The following is a 16,654-nucleotide window of genomic DNA, read 5'->3' on the forward strand; positions in this document are numbered from 1 at the left end:
TAAATAAAATCAGTCTTTATTGGTCTCTTCAAGACCAAACATCTTTTATAAAAACAATAGCAAAATGCTTTACTTTTTGGAAAACATAAATAAGCAAAAAGATAAAGAAATACATGATTTTTGTACAACAATTAAATATGAAAATCAGAACATGACCTTTTAAAGTTGTCAAGGATACAGCGGTAAGTCTACAAAGAAAGTATATTTCGGTTATTTACATGGCAGTGACAGCTATAGACATAAAGGCAGTCAATGTGACTGAGAAAATGAATCTCCACAGGAACTCCTCATTTGATTTCAAAACAGGAAAATACACAAGTGGTCTCAGATCATTTAAGCTTTTGAAAAACAGTATGTGCATACCAGAAAATAACTTCCACATTTAGATACTTGAAATGAATTGACAGGCAATGAACTTTCAATGTACTGCAGATCTACTAATGCATATCTGTGGATAATTCCTTAAGATAAACGATGCCTTTACAATAAGTATTCTCAAAAGTACTGGCTCAAGCTTATATAGCTTATTTGGTCCGTATTTTAGTGGCAAGGTTCATTTCTTCCCCAAGCTTTTTTAGCTTTGGAAAGTGCTTGCAATGGTGCTTAACCATAAGGTCTTTTGACGTCACCCTGCCAGATTTGTCTAAACATGTAGCAGATCCTTACAGTGGCCTGCACCATCTAAAACATGCTGCTGCTTGCAGAGCTCCAGGCACATTTAGTTCTAAATAAACGAGCCTATTTTTGTGCAGACTGGGATTTGAGTGTCATGATTCAGTCTTTGTCTGTTCTAACAAAGACACTCCTAATAGAGCTTTAGACCTTTTCGGCACCAACACGTTATTTTGGCAGGTTACGAATGGTGGTTTCTCCACCAATATCATTGGTTAATATCTCAGCAGAGGTCCTCTATGACTTATTCTCGATCTCGGTGGGTGCAATCATCATGGTGGTGGTTTTCAGCGGGTAGTAGCGGCCGCGCCAGGTCTTCCAAAACACTCCTTGCTTTCTCTGGTGCCTTTGCTTTGGTGCAGGAGTAACAAAATACCTTCCGTTCAGGTTTGAGCGACCGCAATTGCTAAACCACCAACCACCTGGAAATCCAAAAATAGAAACCAATTAGATCCACAACATCACCCACATAGAAAAACCTCTTTTATGGCCTATGGCATCATGATTTTACCTGATAGCTGTTTGGCACAGTTGAGGTCATTCTTCTGGTCATTGTCTTTGTCGCGGGTGGAGAAGGGCACTCCAGATGTTTCAGCGGACAGAGAGCTCTCCAGATTCCCGACGGGACTCCCCAGAATGCGCAAGGAATAGTTGCTCTCCTCGTCGTTCAGACGGAAAGGGTAGTTAATTGTCTGAACTTCATCCCGCCAGTCAGAGAACTGCACCTTGAGGATGTAGTTGCCACCCTTGGACACAGAATGGATCTTCTCCAGGCCGAGCCAGAACTCGCCTGAAAGTGACATTTAAGAGGGATATTTATTATGATATATTAAGAGAGACTGTGTACTCTGGTCTAGGAATAGGTCAGGAGATTTAGTCACTCTGCAATTAAATCATTTAAGGACATTAGGGATACAGGATTTGACAAGGTTTCCTCTCCAACCAGGATTGATCTGATCCTCTATCCTTAATCTGCCACTCTCTACAACCCTTATTAGTGGGTAAATCTCTACACCTTAATCAAAGTATACTGACAGATGTAGCTATTTGCTTAGAGTCTGTTTGTCACATGCAAATCAAAGTCAGTTCATATTGGATTCTTACCATTTAGGCTCCCAAAGCCAGTCTGATATGCCTGCCAAAGTTGATCGAAGTCAACAGATCCATCTTGGCGTCTCTGGATGACTGTCCATCCTCCTTCTGTGGATACACGCACAAAAAAAAAAAAAAGAGGATTACAAGCTGTTCTGAAAGATGATTTGGGGATGGGGAGACAAATTCCGGTGTGGTTTATGAACAAAGAAGCCAAAGATGCTCTTTTAAGAAGGCATGTGAGATATGGACAAATAAAAGGGGCAGAAAGTTTGCGCCACTTACCAGGTGTCATTTCGCAGAAGACCTCAAAAGGCTCAGATTCAGTTGGCTGGATGGTGTACAGCCCGCTTGTGGTCTCACCCCTCAGGAACAACTCATGACAGTCAGAAGCCATAGCTGGAAGACACCAAAACACCACAAAAATTTTCACATGTCTGCAAATGACCTTTACCCAAGCCTGTATCCAAACAGGGATTTTAAAGTTGGCACTAAAAGGAAATTGCTCACACGTCTAGGGTAAAAGTTTATCACATTGTTTAATGGTGAACTAAACCTTATCTCAAACATAGAACCTTAAACGTGCCACGCGGGAACCCAAAAGCAAACATGGAGTTTGTTTTGAACTCCAGGGCAATAGTCTAAGTCATCCGACATGTTGTTATTAAACAAATCTCATACTGGTCCAAAAGAGCATTCAGTGTGACATATGTTTCGCAGACAAGTGTGGCAAACATCTGCCAAACAAAGGCAGTTTCACATGCGAATTCTGACCTGGCTGAAACAATTGAGGGTGTAAACATGACCTTTCCCCCAGTTCCCAAGCAGAGACTTCCCTCAGTAGAGCTACAAGCATTCCTTCCCCCTGCCCCCTTTAGTACAGCCCTCCACGCCTGCTTCACGTGCACAGCACCCCTCTACTGACATCACAATGCATGGGCAGTGAGTGATCCGGGAATGCCGAGGCTGCTGCTGCTGCTATTTGAGGAGCAACTGCACAGGCCCTCAAGGGACTGTGTGAGATGAGAGTCAGATGCCAAAAAAAAAAAAACAAGCTTTGAAAAAATTGGATGCTCTACATTAACTGACAATAAAATAAATTAAATTTAAATTGGTTAAACATCTATCCATCTATCTGTATGTGTGTGTGTGTGTGTGTTCTTTAAAAAAACAAATAATGCAACAGATTTAAAAGGATCAAAGCATATGGTTTTAAGTGAAGTGGTCTTCTTTAGTCTGGCACACTTCTCATTGACTACAAAAAAAGGGGTGGTCTGGGTGGATGAGTAGAGGGTGGGGGGAGGGGGGTCTGAGGGGGATAGTCTGGCTCTGACAGATCTAGGGTAAAGGTTACACGTTTTCTGAGAGAAATGACGCGTTTTTTGGAGTGATCTCCACACGACAGGGAAAATCTGTATAAAGTTCATGGTCCAAAAATATGCACTCTGTACATGGTTTTCAGTGGATTAGGGCCAGGAAATCTAATCTAAGGTACAGGATATACTATATGTGAAAAAATAAGCCCTCCCTTTGCTCTTGGCCAGATTTGAAACAAATCTCTGCATGCTTGTGACCCTGAGTTAACAGTCCAAGACTGATGAACTCTCACACAATTGGAAGGCATCCAGGGAAACTGTTTTTTTAAACGCATTCTTTGGATCCCACTGATGTCAGAACTGGCCATGAGAGGCTTTATTGTGTTCATTTGGATGACTGCTCTGGCCCATGTGTTTCTAATAGGTTCAACTTTCACCTACTTAGAAGTAGCCATTGCTTCGAAATGGAGTTTGCATTTCCAGCTCTTACACAGTATTAAAATACTTCTAAAAATCTCATAGTTAAATGTTTGAAATGAAGACATTTCCCATGTTTTCAAGATCTTTTCCCTAACTGGACATGTTCCATCAACATTATGCAGCACATAACATCACTAAAGGAGCAAAACAAGTGGCACAAGTCTCAGCATGTTTTTGATAAAGAGCAAAACCTCCTCGTGTATGTTTTTTAGATGCAATTATATTATTGTGTGCGTGTTTGAATTATCTGTGTAAAGCTGAATCATATGTTAATAGAACAATTCGACTTATTTTCGTCAGCATATTAGATTTTACACTAAGTAACTTTTGTGTTTACTGAAACACATTTTCAGCATATGTAAAAAATAAAAATAAAAGGATACATTTTGGTTTTTAATTATAAAGGTGTAACAGCATAATGATGAACAGACTTACCAACAGGTGAATCTCGCTGCTCAGAGCTCGCGTTCTGATGAACATCATCCTCCTTCCGTTTGAGAGAAGACCGCTCGCTTTTCATATGAATCTACATTAATATTATGGGTCAGTTTGCAGTCATAGATTTAATATATTGATACCACACTACTTCATTGTTATATTTTATATAGTAGTATTCTTACCTGGTTTTGGAGGGTCCGAATGCGAACATTTTGTTTATCCAGTTTTTCTTGCTGTTGCTTGATACGCTCGACTAGATCATCAATGCGCTTATTTTGCGCCTCCAGCATCCACTGAAATCACAAATAGTTTGCGGTCAGTCTTTATTCAAACTCAAAACATGGCCTTTTCCAAACCTCAGCAAACCGCTACGAAAATCATGGTGTTGTTGACAATTAAGTTCCTATTTTCCAGTATAACCGGTCTTGTACACAGCTTTTTCCCCCCCTGTACTTCGTTATGAAACAGCAACATGAACTGGCGAAAAAATATAGCCTACGTCTGCGTATGTAATATTTGAGGTTCTGTTAAGCTTGTTTGTTGCTGAGACATGTATCAAGGGGCGAAGGTAAACACACTTCAAACTTTCCTGGAGGCTATAGGCTGTCACATTCTTTGTCTGAACAGCTGCTACCCTGGCCTGCACGTACTACACGGCTCTTGAGTTCATGTCATGATGAAGCGGTGTTCACGCCCACATGAGTGGCTTGTGTGCTCTATTGGAAATGCAAGTTGTTGTTTTTTTAAAACCACATTAATCTATCCAAATAATTCTTGATTAGTTAATTGAACTATTTAGAATATGATTTTAACAAATATATGCGAATGCACAAACAAACATTAAAATACATTTCAGGCAGATATGTTGTTAGCCTAAGGTTGAAATCCTTGACAATATGCTTCACTTTCTTTTAGCCTTGAAATTAGGTTTTTCACCTACCTGAATGGTTCGGGCATCGCTGTAGTTGCCGTTGGCAGCTTCCAAACCCTCCCCTTGCATCAAGCCATCTACTTTTTCTTCCAGCTTATTCATCCTCTCGTGGTCCTTCTTCCTGTCTCTGAGCAGCTCTTCTGTCTTCTCCCGCAGATCCATGGACACGTTTAGGACCAGGCTCTCACGTTCCTCCAGACTCTGGGCTTTTGCTTTCAACGCCTTGCTGTCTTCTTGAAGCCATTGTGTCAGCTTGCCAAGCTCAGATATGGTGACATTGAAGACCTTCATCTTGATGGTGATGTCTCTCACCTGGCCTTTGGTCTTGTCCACATGCTCTTTAAGACCCTGACCCAGCTGCAGCAACCCATGTGCTAGCACATTAACATCATCCCATGCTGCATACTGAACTCTCTTCTCCTTTCCAGTTGCAGCTCCTCTCCTTTCCAGCGGGAAGCTCGTCCCGGAGCTCGCCAAGACTGTGATGCACAGCAGATTTGCCAGTGGTACCTTCATCTTGCTTGTTTTGTGTCTGTGGTTGTCTGGTTATTCTAACTTGTAGTAGAGACCGGTTAGCCGTGGCAGTATTCTCAAGAGCACAGGCTCATGCGGTTGAAAGGCTAGCTTGTTTTTATACCCTTTCTGAACCATCTAGCCTGTTCTGATTGGTTGGCCATCTGGAGGGAGTGTGTGAGTCTGCTCAGGTTTCAACGTCCTCCCCCTTAACCATATATTTGCTTCGAATGTGGACCATGATGTAAGAATGGACTCGGTTGAAACCAGAAAACTTCCTCATTTAAATTTTTTTTCAAGATTTAACGAAAATTGAGTGTTGGTCTACAACAGCAATGAATATTGAGCAATTTATTTGACTCTAATGTTTGTACGTGGACTTATATTGACTTATAGTCAGTGGTTTCATTGACTAATTATATTTATATTAACATTTTTATTACACTAATTCCCACAAACAGTCCTACTGAGACTATTGTTGTAAAGGTCATATTGAATCACCCAAATCAAATGTGAATGATTTCAGTTTGGTGCATCCTGCCCTGTTTAATGTCCAAATAGTGGACATTTATGAAATATACATTACATAGAAAACTACATATATAAATTATGTAGCTTAGAGAGAGAATGTAGTGGAATTGTTGTGAATGGACACCGGGGTTTTCCCAGTTTGAAGTCATTATTGCGGAAGAGGCTTTGTGTGGAGAGACGAGGTGAACGTGCCGCAGCTGAACGCTGTGGTCTGAGGTGGTCTGTTCTACTGTGAGCACAGAGCAGTGTGAGAATTAGGGGAAAGTTCACACTCGCAGAAAGCCAGCATTCACATACCTCTTTAGGTGATGCCTGAGAGTTTGTCTCTCCCATAGAAAAGCAATTCTCCTGTGTTTTTAGCTGTTTTGTCTCATGATACAAAGGACTAGGTGTTTATTCCAGGGGGTGATATCAAAGTACAAGTGTTACAGAGTTTACCTTTCAGCTTTTGAGAGCTTTTCAGGTTTTCAGAGAGAGATTTGCTTGTTGTTACAGTGTACTTTGCAGACATGGTCAAAACAGGATTTGAAAGGGTAATCAGAAGTGGAGCAGAAGCCAGGACTTGATTGATTGTGATGTTAGTCACGTCTGAAATTATATGTTTAATGGAGCTGACGTATATGAATGACTATGTACACTATCCTTCAAATGTTTAGAGTCAGTAAGATGTTTTTGAAAGTAATTAATACTTTTATTCATCAAAAATGCATTACATTGATCAAACGTGACAGTAAAGAAGTTGTTACAAAAAAATCTATTTGAAATAAATGCTGTTCTCTTGAACTTTCTTATTTATCAAAAATTATAAAGGTTTCCACAAAAATATTAACATAAATCAGTATATTAGAATGATTGTTGAAGGATCACATGACACTGATGACTGGAGTAATGACTGCTGAACTTTGCTATTACAATAATACATTACATCTGAAAATATACTGAAATAGAAATCCGTTATTTGAAAGTGTAATAATATTTCACAATATTACTATTGTCACTGTATTTTTGATCAGATAAATGCAGCCATATTGAGCATAAAAGACTTCTTTCAAAAATATTAAAAACTTTTACTGACCGCAAACTTTTGAACAGTATTGAATGACTTTGGCTTTACTCAAAACTGCAGAAATGTCATCGTAATAATTTAACGCCTTTAAATACTTGTATAATCTGTAATGTGAAGCAGCTAGAAAAACACTTCACTTCATCGACAAAGCATTTTCTCATTCCAGTCCTTGTAAACCAACTCTCAGGGTGTGTTTGCTTACAATAAAACAAACACTTATTCAATTGTTTCAGCTGGTCCCATAATAGCATGAACGCCTTTTGGTGGATCACTTTAATTGAATCACAAAACATGTCATTGTTTTGACACTGATAATTTGGCTGCATGTTGAGCTGCTTAGCCAAAAAAAAAACGAGAATGATATCTTAAAAGTAGTTACTGATGAACAAATGACTTACAGCTTTAACAGGTCAGAACATTAGGCATGGGATTTTAATGTAAGCATCATCTGCGAGACAGTGCGTATATGCATCTCTCCTACAGCCGAAGTCTTTTCAGATGCTGAAGAGGATCATTAGCATTTGAATGACAGGGGATATTCAGTATCTGCCCTGACTACGAGTTTCCCAGAAACACTGATGGCAGCAGTTAGTCATCCGCCCGAATCACGCTGCCGGAACCAAAGGAAAAGCTGCATTTTTTGACACTAATATGGTGTCACTATACCAGCGGGACAACCTTTTACCCACATTCTAAATGCGCAACATCTGCATCACAGAAGATTTATGTGAAAGAGGCACTATAGGTGCATACGCTATAAATGTCTGAGGAAATGTTGACAGAGTCACTGTCGAAATGGGGAAAAAAAGTGCTGAACTTCTCTTGAGGAAGTTATAATACAATTATGTTTTAGTAACCAGTAGTTAGAAAAAGCATTGCTGAGTTCTTTAGTAGACAACACATAAACATGCTCTTGTTAGCTGTCACATGATGAACATATTGAATTTTATTCTCCTTTTGCATTTTGATTTCCCCTAAGTGATGCTGGGCTGTAAAGTACAGTATTTTTATATCTACATTCCACTTTCAGTTAGAAGATATCTCTGGGTGATTGCATCATAAAAGTGGCTGCCTATTTATAAACCGTATCTGTTACTCAGGTTTAATACAACCTGTATTGCTTTTTTTATTCAGAGGACTGTATACAGGAAATTCTTCTGTGTGTTATTCACAGCTCATATTTACAATGAATACTGGCATATGAGCCTGTCGCTTATGCTCACCAAGGCTGCATTTATTTGAACAAAAATACAGTAAAAACAGCAATATTGTGAAATATTATGAAGATGTTTAGAATAACTGAATATATGAGAGCGGTTCTCAGAGCAGAACTCAAGTACTCCAGAACAGTTTGTTCTGGGTGGACACTAAACCACATCTGGGCATGTATTCAGCAATGTACGTGCTTGAAAGGAGAGCGTTTTGGGGCCGTCCAGAGAACGTTCTTCCGCCTCCTTGTGGTCAAATATAGAGTCCCTCAGCCCAAATCCTGCAGATCGGCACATGGCCTTCATCATCGCCTCATTCAAACAATTGAGAACCACTGGAAGTAACACATTTCCTGTCTGGTTTGAACACCTATAGAGTTAAAATGGCCTGCAGTGAATATTTTCTCTGACGTGCTTTCTGTACGCATCTGTATCTCTTTATGGAGCTTTTGTGTTGTTTCATACTCGTTTTGCTTATATAACAAACTCAGATACACAGTTGGATGCATGCATTTGTAAGTCTTACATATAGTGGAGTCTAAAGGTATAAGACAATTTAATTTATTTCTTTATTGTAATTATTTAGAAAGAATAAACTTTTTATAGAATTTTTTATGACAGCAGAACTTAAGTTTGTGTTAAACCTGATGATCAGATTCTAAATCTAAAACGTTGATTATTTACCATTCACAAATTTTAAATCCAGATTGTTTTCTTTTGGACTCCACTGTATATACAGTGCTATATAATAGTTCTCTAGAGTGTCATTTCTAGGCCTATAAATTAATATTTATCCACAGGCATTTTGCAGACAAAAAAACAACAACAAACAAACAAAAAAATGTGTAAAATTCTTTCACAACACAACTGTGCAACAATATAGTCACCCAGAAGCCATTATCATGAAATTAAAGTAATATACTTCTCTAGATTCCATAAGAAATATAATTTAGTAAAATCCAATGAAATGTTTAATATCATCAGTTAACATTAGATTTAAAAAAATACAGTTCTGATCATAAGTTTACATACCCCTTTTAAAGAGGATCATCTAAACATTTAAACGGGATATTTTGGATATTTCATATGATTTTGTAAATTTCAAATATGGAGTGACTGTATATAATGTTGTGTCTTAATCAACAGCTGCAGACTCTGATTAATCAGCAGTGGACAGCAGCTTGGCACCATCGGGTTGGTTTAATATGACACTCCGATATGACAAGATGCCGCAGCTGTCGCTTATCCACGTTCTGAACTCTTGCGGGCATCTGATATTCCCTGTGCCCTTTCAGTTATGCAGCTATTTTGTCGAGCATTCATTCAGATCCTGCAAAGATGAGAAACAAACATAAAATGCTTAAAATGCAGTCTTGTATTCTCATTCACACTGAAGTATGCATGGTGCATCGCTGAATCTGTTAAACTCTTGAGACTGGGAAAGCACAGGATGCACATACTTTGCCTGTCGCTTATGCATCAGTAAACAGTTTTCAGCTGTATTTACTGATACTGATCCATGCAAGTTTAGGCACAGGACCATAATATTGATTTTAGACAATACAACACATCTTTTTTTTTAATTTATACATTTTTTAATTTATTTTGAACAACAATATACTGGCACTGTGGGCAAAACGGTCATATGCTGACTGCCAAAACTGAAAGTCTATCATAATCTAAAACATTAAGATGCATTTAATCTTTCTCTTTTTTTCTATTGAATGTGATGCACAGTTGGGTTTTATTGTAGCTTATGTTCATTCGCTCGCCCCAAACATTTAGTCTATATACATATGCAAGAATATTTTTATACACAAGTTTCACTTCTCTCTCTCTCTTTAAAATTATAAACCATAGGCCTTTTTAATTTTCTGTGACACATACAAGATTTTCTTTTGAGGAGTTGGGTGTTCATAGAACCAGTTTCAACCAGTCATTGTTAGTGCAACACTTAATGCTTCTGAGTAAAGGGGGACACACATATTGCGTTAATTGTCACATAAATCATTTGCTTTTTCATCTGCAATGAGCCAATGTTGAACTTGCCAGATTAATGAATATATGCTTTATGTATCTGTAAAGAATGTAATTTTCGTGCATATTCACCCCTGGATGTCTTGTCAGCTCTAGAATCAGATTGCAGCCCATCGTGTAGCATTCCTGAAGTTTGACTGGAGTTCAACATTTTATAAAACACTTTCTAGTCAGGACCTATTTAACTTTCAGAACATCTGCTATAGGCAACCCCCTGTGACTTTTAAAAATAAGCAACATTAGGGAATTGTTAACCTTTCATCCCCTAAGGAGTCATAGACAAGAGGCAAAACAAATGGAAAACTGGGAGCGTGTAGACAGTGCATTTTTCCATGATCTGCAAAGATAATATGCCACATGTCTATACATATTCCAGAAGTGGAAAGATGTTTAACTCTGTGGGAACTAGATGGGATGTACAGAAAATCTACCTCGCATGTTGGTGCCTTTTTCAGAGCACCAAAGAAGCTTTAGTCCAATGTGACATCTAATGTCTTCTAGTTCTTCATTGAAGATGCTATGTTTCTATATCTATATTTTCTTTATAGCACGTACTTTATTTACTTTTGCACCACCAACCAAAATAGTTCCAAACAAATCCAAAGCAGACTAATAAACCATCACGTCTGAGTAGTGGAGTTTTGTTAATGAATAAATCAGTGAATCAGTTAATGATTCTCACAAAAACAGCCAAAAGTTGTGTCCCAATTCAGGGACTGCCTCCTCGCTGTGTCACAGCGTTGCAACAAAGAATGTCCCATTTTCAAGATACCTTCAAACTGTAAACTTAATCATAAATTGCAGCTGTCGTACTTGCTAGGCGACAAGAGGAACCTTATATAAGAAATACAACACTTAGTTTAAACAACACTTAGTTCAACCTTCACAGGGGCTAAGGATGCAGCTCTTAAAATGAAGACACAGATACAGTTACAATATTGTTTCATTTCAAAGTCAATCAGTGTTTTGAAACGAATCTATTGAATGAAAGTGGAGCTATACACAGAATATGGCAACTAACTGTTGTCTAAAACATAATAAAGTACATGTATGATGGATATTCACGTATGTACATTCCGGCAACTGTTCCATTACTGTAAGCAAGAACTTTTCCTTTCAAAATCACTTTTATTGATGCCTTTTTTAAGAAACTCCATGCTGTAAATAAAAAAAATAGGCCAAGAGTGACATTTGATTCATGCATGAGTTCATGCTGTCTGCTTTGTCTAATATGACCCCCAGTTATTGAAATACTGTGGTCTTTGATTCCAGTCATGTTCCTTATGGTGTCTAGTAACCTGTTCTTGAGAACAAAACAAAGACTGCAGAGTGTGCAGGAAAGCTCATGAGTCAAATAACAAAAGTGCATGTGACTGACACACAGAGATATATGGCATCCCATTATACATGTGCAGACACTGTTACATAACTGCAGCACTTAATTATTATTACATTATCACTCATATTTTTAATGCATATAGGGTAGAGTTGTGCCTAAAGTTATAAACTCTGAGTGACCTAAAGCAGTAACGGTAAAATCTAGATAGCAGACTTGTTTTCCCAGATAAAACCAGCATTACGCATTTTCGTTTTTGTAAGGCCATGTATTGTCTAATCACGCTTGTTTGTGATTTGTAGTTCTCAACCTTAGCATGCTCACCATAACATCAGAACATAACATCAAGTGCCCTTGAACCTTGCCTCGTTTCACTTCTATAGCTTCTATAGCTTCTTAGCTTGGTGAAAAACATACTGGTGTCGTCTTGAAACAAAAAAAGAACTACAACTAAAGAGCAGTGCATTTGGTTCCTCGTTATAGTGAAAACATTACAATAATAAGATATTTACAAATATTTTGAAGAAGATGTGCACTACTGTTCAAAGGTTTGGGGTTGATACGATTTTTTTTCTTGTTTTTGAATACATCTGTCAGTGAGGCTGCATTTATCTGATCAAAAATACAGTAAAACAGTAATATTTTGAAATATTATTTAAAAAAATAACAGCAATATTGTCAAATATTATGAAAATATTTAGAATAATTTTAACATGTAATTAATTCCCATGCTGCAAAGCTGAATTGTCAGCATCATTACTCCAGTCTTCAGTGTCACATGATTTCTGATTAACATTTCTGATTATTATCAATGTTTAAAATAGTTGTGCTGCTTAATATTTTTGTGGACAGTTGGGGCCAGTGTACTTTAATTAGATTTAGAAGTCTAGGGATTGATGTTTTTTTTGCTCAAATATTTGTGCACTTTTGCCGAGGTCAAAGGATCATTGTCCTGCAGTAACCTCTGTGCTCTGTGAAAATGATTAAAACTGTCCTTGGGGCCTTCGCCACTCAAAATGAACATCATAAACAAGGGTCAGTCACAGAGCTGGCAGCAGTAAATCACTGTGGTTTCCTGTAGTACTGCACCGTTAAAATGTACGCCTTGTCAGCACAAAGGAAACGGAGAAGGGTCAAACCTCTCTGTTCACTGACCCAAGGGAAACTCAACGCTCCAGTGGCACAGTGATGTTATTTAACGGATGTGGAGGCACAGCTGCCCTACTTACATTGAACAAAGGTTACACGTCTATGATGTAACAGGTCAGGGTCGATTCTCACATTAACAATGCACGTTCATTTAAAAGAAGCACAAAAAGGAACTAAAACATAAGCCAATTTAATTGTTAAAAGTAACACACTGCAAAAGATTTTGGCCTTCATCTGTCAATATGATAAAAGCACTGAATAATTCAGTATCAGTTGTTTAATTTTCTCCTGTATTATTTCTTCATTGTGCACCATGAGGGTGTTTACTGCAGATCACAAACCCTGGTGAGTCTGTCCGACAGTAACCCATGTTTTTCTCCCCTGAGAGAAAGATGAGATCTCAGGGGCATCAATATGGGGGGGAGTTTTTCTCCGGGTAAACATGTATGTTATGCCATGCACGTATTTGCTGTGAAGACACCTTCATATCAGATCAGTCAATATGTAAATTTACAAGAAAATTATTTCCATTTCCTCCCAGTTCCTCTTTTCAGATGTTGGCGGAAGATTAATGCAAACTTTGATGTATTTTGTTCGAGTGGTATGACTTTACTCCTTTAGGGCAACAATCATTGGGCAATGAACTAGTTTAGCTGAGTAAGGGGGATTTCAACTTGTTTTATTAAGACTACAGTTCATGGTTTTCAAAAACACAGAAACACATTCATTTATTGAACATGGAGATATTTCAAAGTATCTAATAAGTAGACTCACAAGATTTATTTGTATTAGATTATGAGATGAACATTCTTTTAAGCTTTTTAATGATTTTGTAAGAGTAACAAGTGAACAGGCCTTGTTTTTAAACAGTACGTGAAATGTCAAATATAAATGTTAGCAAACACTGCAGGGCCAAAATAATCCTATAGTGTCTTAAATCTCCAAATTAGGTTAGAATGGCCTAGTACATTTGTCTACCTTAAACAGCTATTGCCTTTGTGCAAATACTAGCAAAGGCTTGTATTTGATTCACCCTTAGTTTGTACATGTCATGGATAAACCCAATACTCACAATTCAAAGTGAAAAAAATAAAAAATTAGGGGGAAAAAGCATGTGTTCCATTTACTAATTACTAAAGAGACTTTTGAAATGAAAACTATGTTAAATTAACTACAAGATATGAGCTGTTGGGATTTATATTCAAATATGTTGCGGCATTGAAGGTAAAAGGGGAAGACAGTGAGCAGATGCTCCAGAGTCCCACACACAAGTGTTTCATTTTATAAGACACCAGGGGGTGGACAAAAAGTCCCTGACCTGAACATCTGCAAATGTGTTCAGAGCCTATAACAGGATCACACAGTTTGACAGCTCGATACTACACACCAACTGTTTAAGATTATCCAGACAAAACTGTGCAACAGGCCATACTTAAACCAATAGTGCCTTCTAATGGACATCCAATGAACAGCGACTCAAACATTTCAGTATGCATCAACAGAAACCTTGACGTTTCTGTTGATACATACTAAAACAGAGGTCTTCAACCCTGTTCTTGGGGACCTACTATCCTGAAGAGTTTAGCTACAACCCTAATCAAACACACCTGAAGCGGCCAATCAAGCTCCTCAGACTGCTTGAGAATTGCAGGCAGGTGTGCTGAAGCCGGTTGGAAATAAACTTTCCAGGAGAGTGGATCCCCAGGAGCAGGGTTCAAGACCTCTGTACTAAAATGTTCGAGTTCTAAAACTTCATACAGCTACAACCAAACACATCATGCTATTATTTTACCTAGGATGTCAGTAAAAAAAAAAAAGCAGATATAATCTTAATTTTTTTAATCGCAGTTCATACTTCTTGGGAAAACAAGCATCATGTTCTCACTTGAATATAGTGGAATCACATTTAAAGCAATTTCACACATATGACCATAACTACATATCACTCGGCAGAGGTTTGAATTAGCATTTGTAAAAATTAAAAAAAAAAAAAAAACACCTATCCTTTACTATACAATATTTCTCAGCAAACCAACAATTTTAGACTGTAATCACTATATTATTTGAATAATGTTGAATTTTAGGGTTGGTTTCAAGCCCAATACATTTGATATGTAGTTTGTTTTCAGATACATAGTTTGAAATGTCTCTCTCTCTATATACATATAAACACAAATTGCTTGACATTAAATACTACAGTACACAAAATTGAATTGTTTAGATCTGGCCTTGGATCTGACTGAATCTCACATTAAACTGGGGAAACGTGCCATTAGTACTTCATAGCAATTGTAAAACTCAAGGTATCATTATAGATTTTTCATAACAGAAAAATTTATGACACGACCCAACTTATTCACAAAAAACACTTTATTTCAAACTGCGCACAAATGACATTGTACTGCAATCTGTAGAGCTGATGTTGATGCTCTCCACGAGTATTGCTTTGGCCATAGCACGTCTTCACATGTGCACTGCTGGGAGAAAGAGACAAATGGTTATAAATTACATCAAGCACATCCCCATCCATCTACAATACTGACTGGAAAAGGGTCTTCAAGTCACTGTGGCAATTTATTGTGACCGATATTGCCTTCATTTACATATGTTGTAAGGAATACGATTAGTCATCTAGCACACAACATTCAGTCATTTAAAATATGAGATTATTAATAAGAGAGAAGTTTAAATGTGTAAATGCTTTTCAGTCAGATTTACTGAGTATTAAAACTTGACAACTGCTGCTTATGCATTAAAGACCTTTTTACATTAAAACCTGTTGCTTTATTTCTAAGCATATCTAAAACATATGCCAGGAGAATCTGCAGTGATCAATATATTTTCAGCTGTGAATGATGTTTACTGACCTAGCGAAGCCTCCTGGCCTCTCTTTCAGACTCCAGAAGTGTCAGGACATCTCCTTCTCTTACTGGGCCCTTCACGTTTCTGATGATGGATCTGTTACTGTCATCCATGAACTCAACGCGCACCTATAGAAGTACAATGTTAAGTCTTAACAAAAAGAATCAAACTAATACTTTAAAATTAATTCAACAGCAAACCAAATTTGACAGCAACAAATCACATTTTTTACGTCTAACTACAATATGCAATATCTAGAGGTTTCCATCAATATTATGAGGGGGAAAATAATTTTTTCGTATAACGTGTTATACTGAAAACAAAAATGTAACGTTACAATATTTTATAGATTCTAACATGTGCAGTAGGTGTGCTCACATAAGTCTCCTGCAAAATACATCGTCACTCTTATAACGTGATTTATAGACAAAACAACAATTAAATTCCAGGACATAAATCGCTATCTTTCAAATAATCCGCAAAACGTCCCTGCTCTTGTTACACATGATACGGAGCGTGAGGAGTCCAGTCTGAGCTCACCTGGGTACACTGCCCCTGGGAGCCGGTTCTTCCCAGCACTTTAGTAACCTGTAACAAAAAACACGATTATAACCAATATAACTCGCATTATTAAACGTGATGTGTGGTGAAAACAGCATTATACGCAGCTGTTCAGCATCAAAACTGCTGGATAGCAATATGCTAATGCTAACTTAAGGGCCTAACGACACACATCGCTTTATTTTTAAGCGTACTGTGAGAGGATTATGTGATTCTTTAAGGCGAACACGACTTGAAATTAAATATCGTTCATCTTACGCGTATTATATTGCATGATTCAAACGGAAATATTCATTAAATTATTTTTTCTTACTCTAGCGAGCTTGATGGGCTGCACGCGGGTGGCATCCATGATTTCAGCTTAGTTCGGAAAGGAAGTCACGTGGTCTCGACGGATTTTATATACACACAGTAAAATGCACATTTTCAATTGATAAGGTTTTATTTTCAGTTATATGTTGG

At 37.7% G+C, this 16,654-nt stretch overlaps 2 protein-coding genes across 2 annotated transcripts; both read right to left on the reverse strand.

Annotated features, from left to right (window-relative positions):
- On the reverse strand, nt 1–5,657 carry LOC306881815 (angiopoietin-related protein 4-like). Its single transcript, XM_079436100.1, has 7 exons — nt 4,939–5,657; nt 4,181–4,291; nt 3,996–4,086; nt 2,050–2,163; nt 1,777–1,872; nt 1,184–1,462; nt 1–1,094 (listed from the first exon to the last, which is right to left on the reverse strand). The coding sequence occupies exons 1-7, from the start codon at nt 5,443–5,445 to the stop codon at nt 910–912; spliced, it is 1,383 nt and encodes a 460-aa protein (XP_079292226.1). The 5' UTR covers nt 5,446–5,657; the 3' UTR covers nt 1–909.
- A 9,464-nt stretch (nt 5,658–15,121) lies between these two features.
- On the reverse strand, nt 15,122–16,596 carry LOC306881087 (small ribosomal subunit protein eS28-like). The gene is made up of 4 exons (XM_079434993.1): nt 16,506–16,596; nt 16,172–16,219; nt 15,637–15,759; nt 15,122–15,243 (listed from the first exon to the last, which is right to left on the reverse strand). The coding sequence occupies exons 1-3, from the start codon at nt 16,542–16,544 to the stop codon at nt 15,637–15,639; spliced, it is 210 nt and encodes a 69-aa protein (XP_079291119.1). The 5' UTR covers nt 16,545–16,596; the 3' UTR covers nt 15,122–15,243.
- Nucleotides 16,597–16,654: the final 58 nt, after the last annotated feature.

This window comes from Barbus barbus (genome assembly GCF_936440315.1).
Source record: "Barbus barbus genome assembly, chromosome: 15".
Taxonomy (NCBI): domain Eukaryota; kingdom Metazoa; phylum Chordata; class Actinopteri; order Cypriniformes; family Cyprinidae; genus Barbus; species Barbus barbus.

Bases quoted from the DNA above. Each gene is read 5' to 3' on its own strand.
- LOC306881815 (XM_079436100.1), bottom strand. From the start codon at position 5,445: ATGAAGGTACCACTGGCAAATCTGCTGTGCATCACAGTCTTGGCGAGC. The intron at 4,292-4,938 runs GTAGGTGAAAAA...TTGTGATTTCAG, and splicing joins GCGATGCCCGAACCATTCAG to TGGATGCTGGAGGCGCAAAA. The intron at 2,164-3,995 runs GTAAGTCTGTTC...GGTGTCTTCCAG, and splicing joins GCAGCGAGATTCACCTGTTG to CTATGGCTTCTGACTGTCAT.
- LOC306881087 (XM_079434993.1), bottom strand. From the start codon at position 16,544: ATGGATGCCACCCGCGTGCAGCCCATCAAGCTCGCTAGA. The intron at 16,220-16,505 runs GTAAGAAAAAAT...TTTTTGTTACAG, and splicing joins AGCCCATCAAGCTCGCTAGA to GTTACTAAAGTGCTGGGAAG. The intron at 15,760-16,171 runs GTGAGCTCAGAC...GTACTTCTATAG, and splicing joins CCCAGGGGCAGTGTACCCAG to GTGCGCGTTGAGTTCATGGA.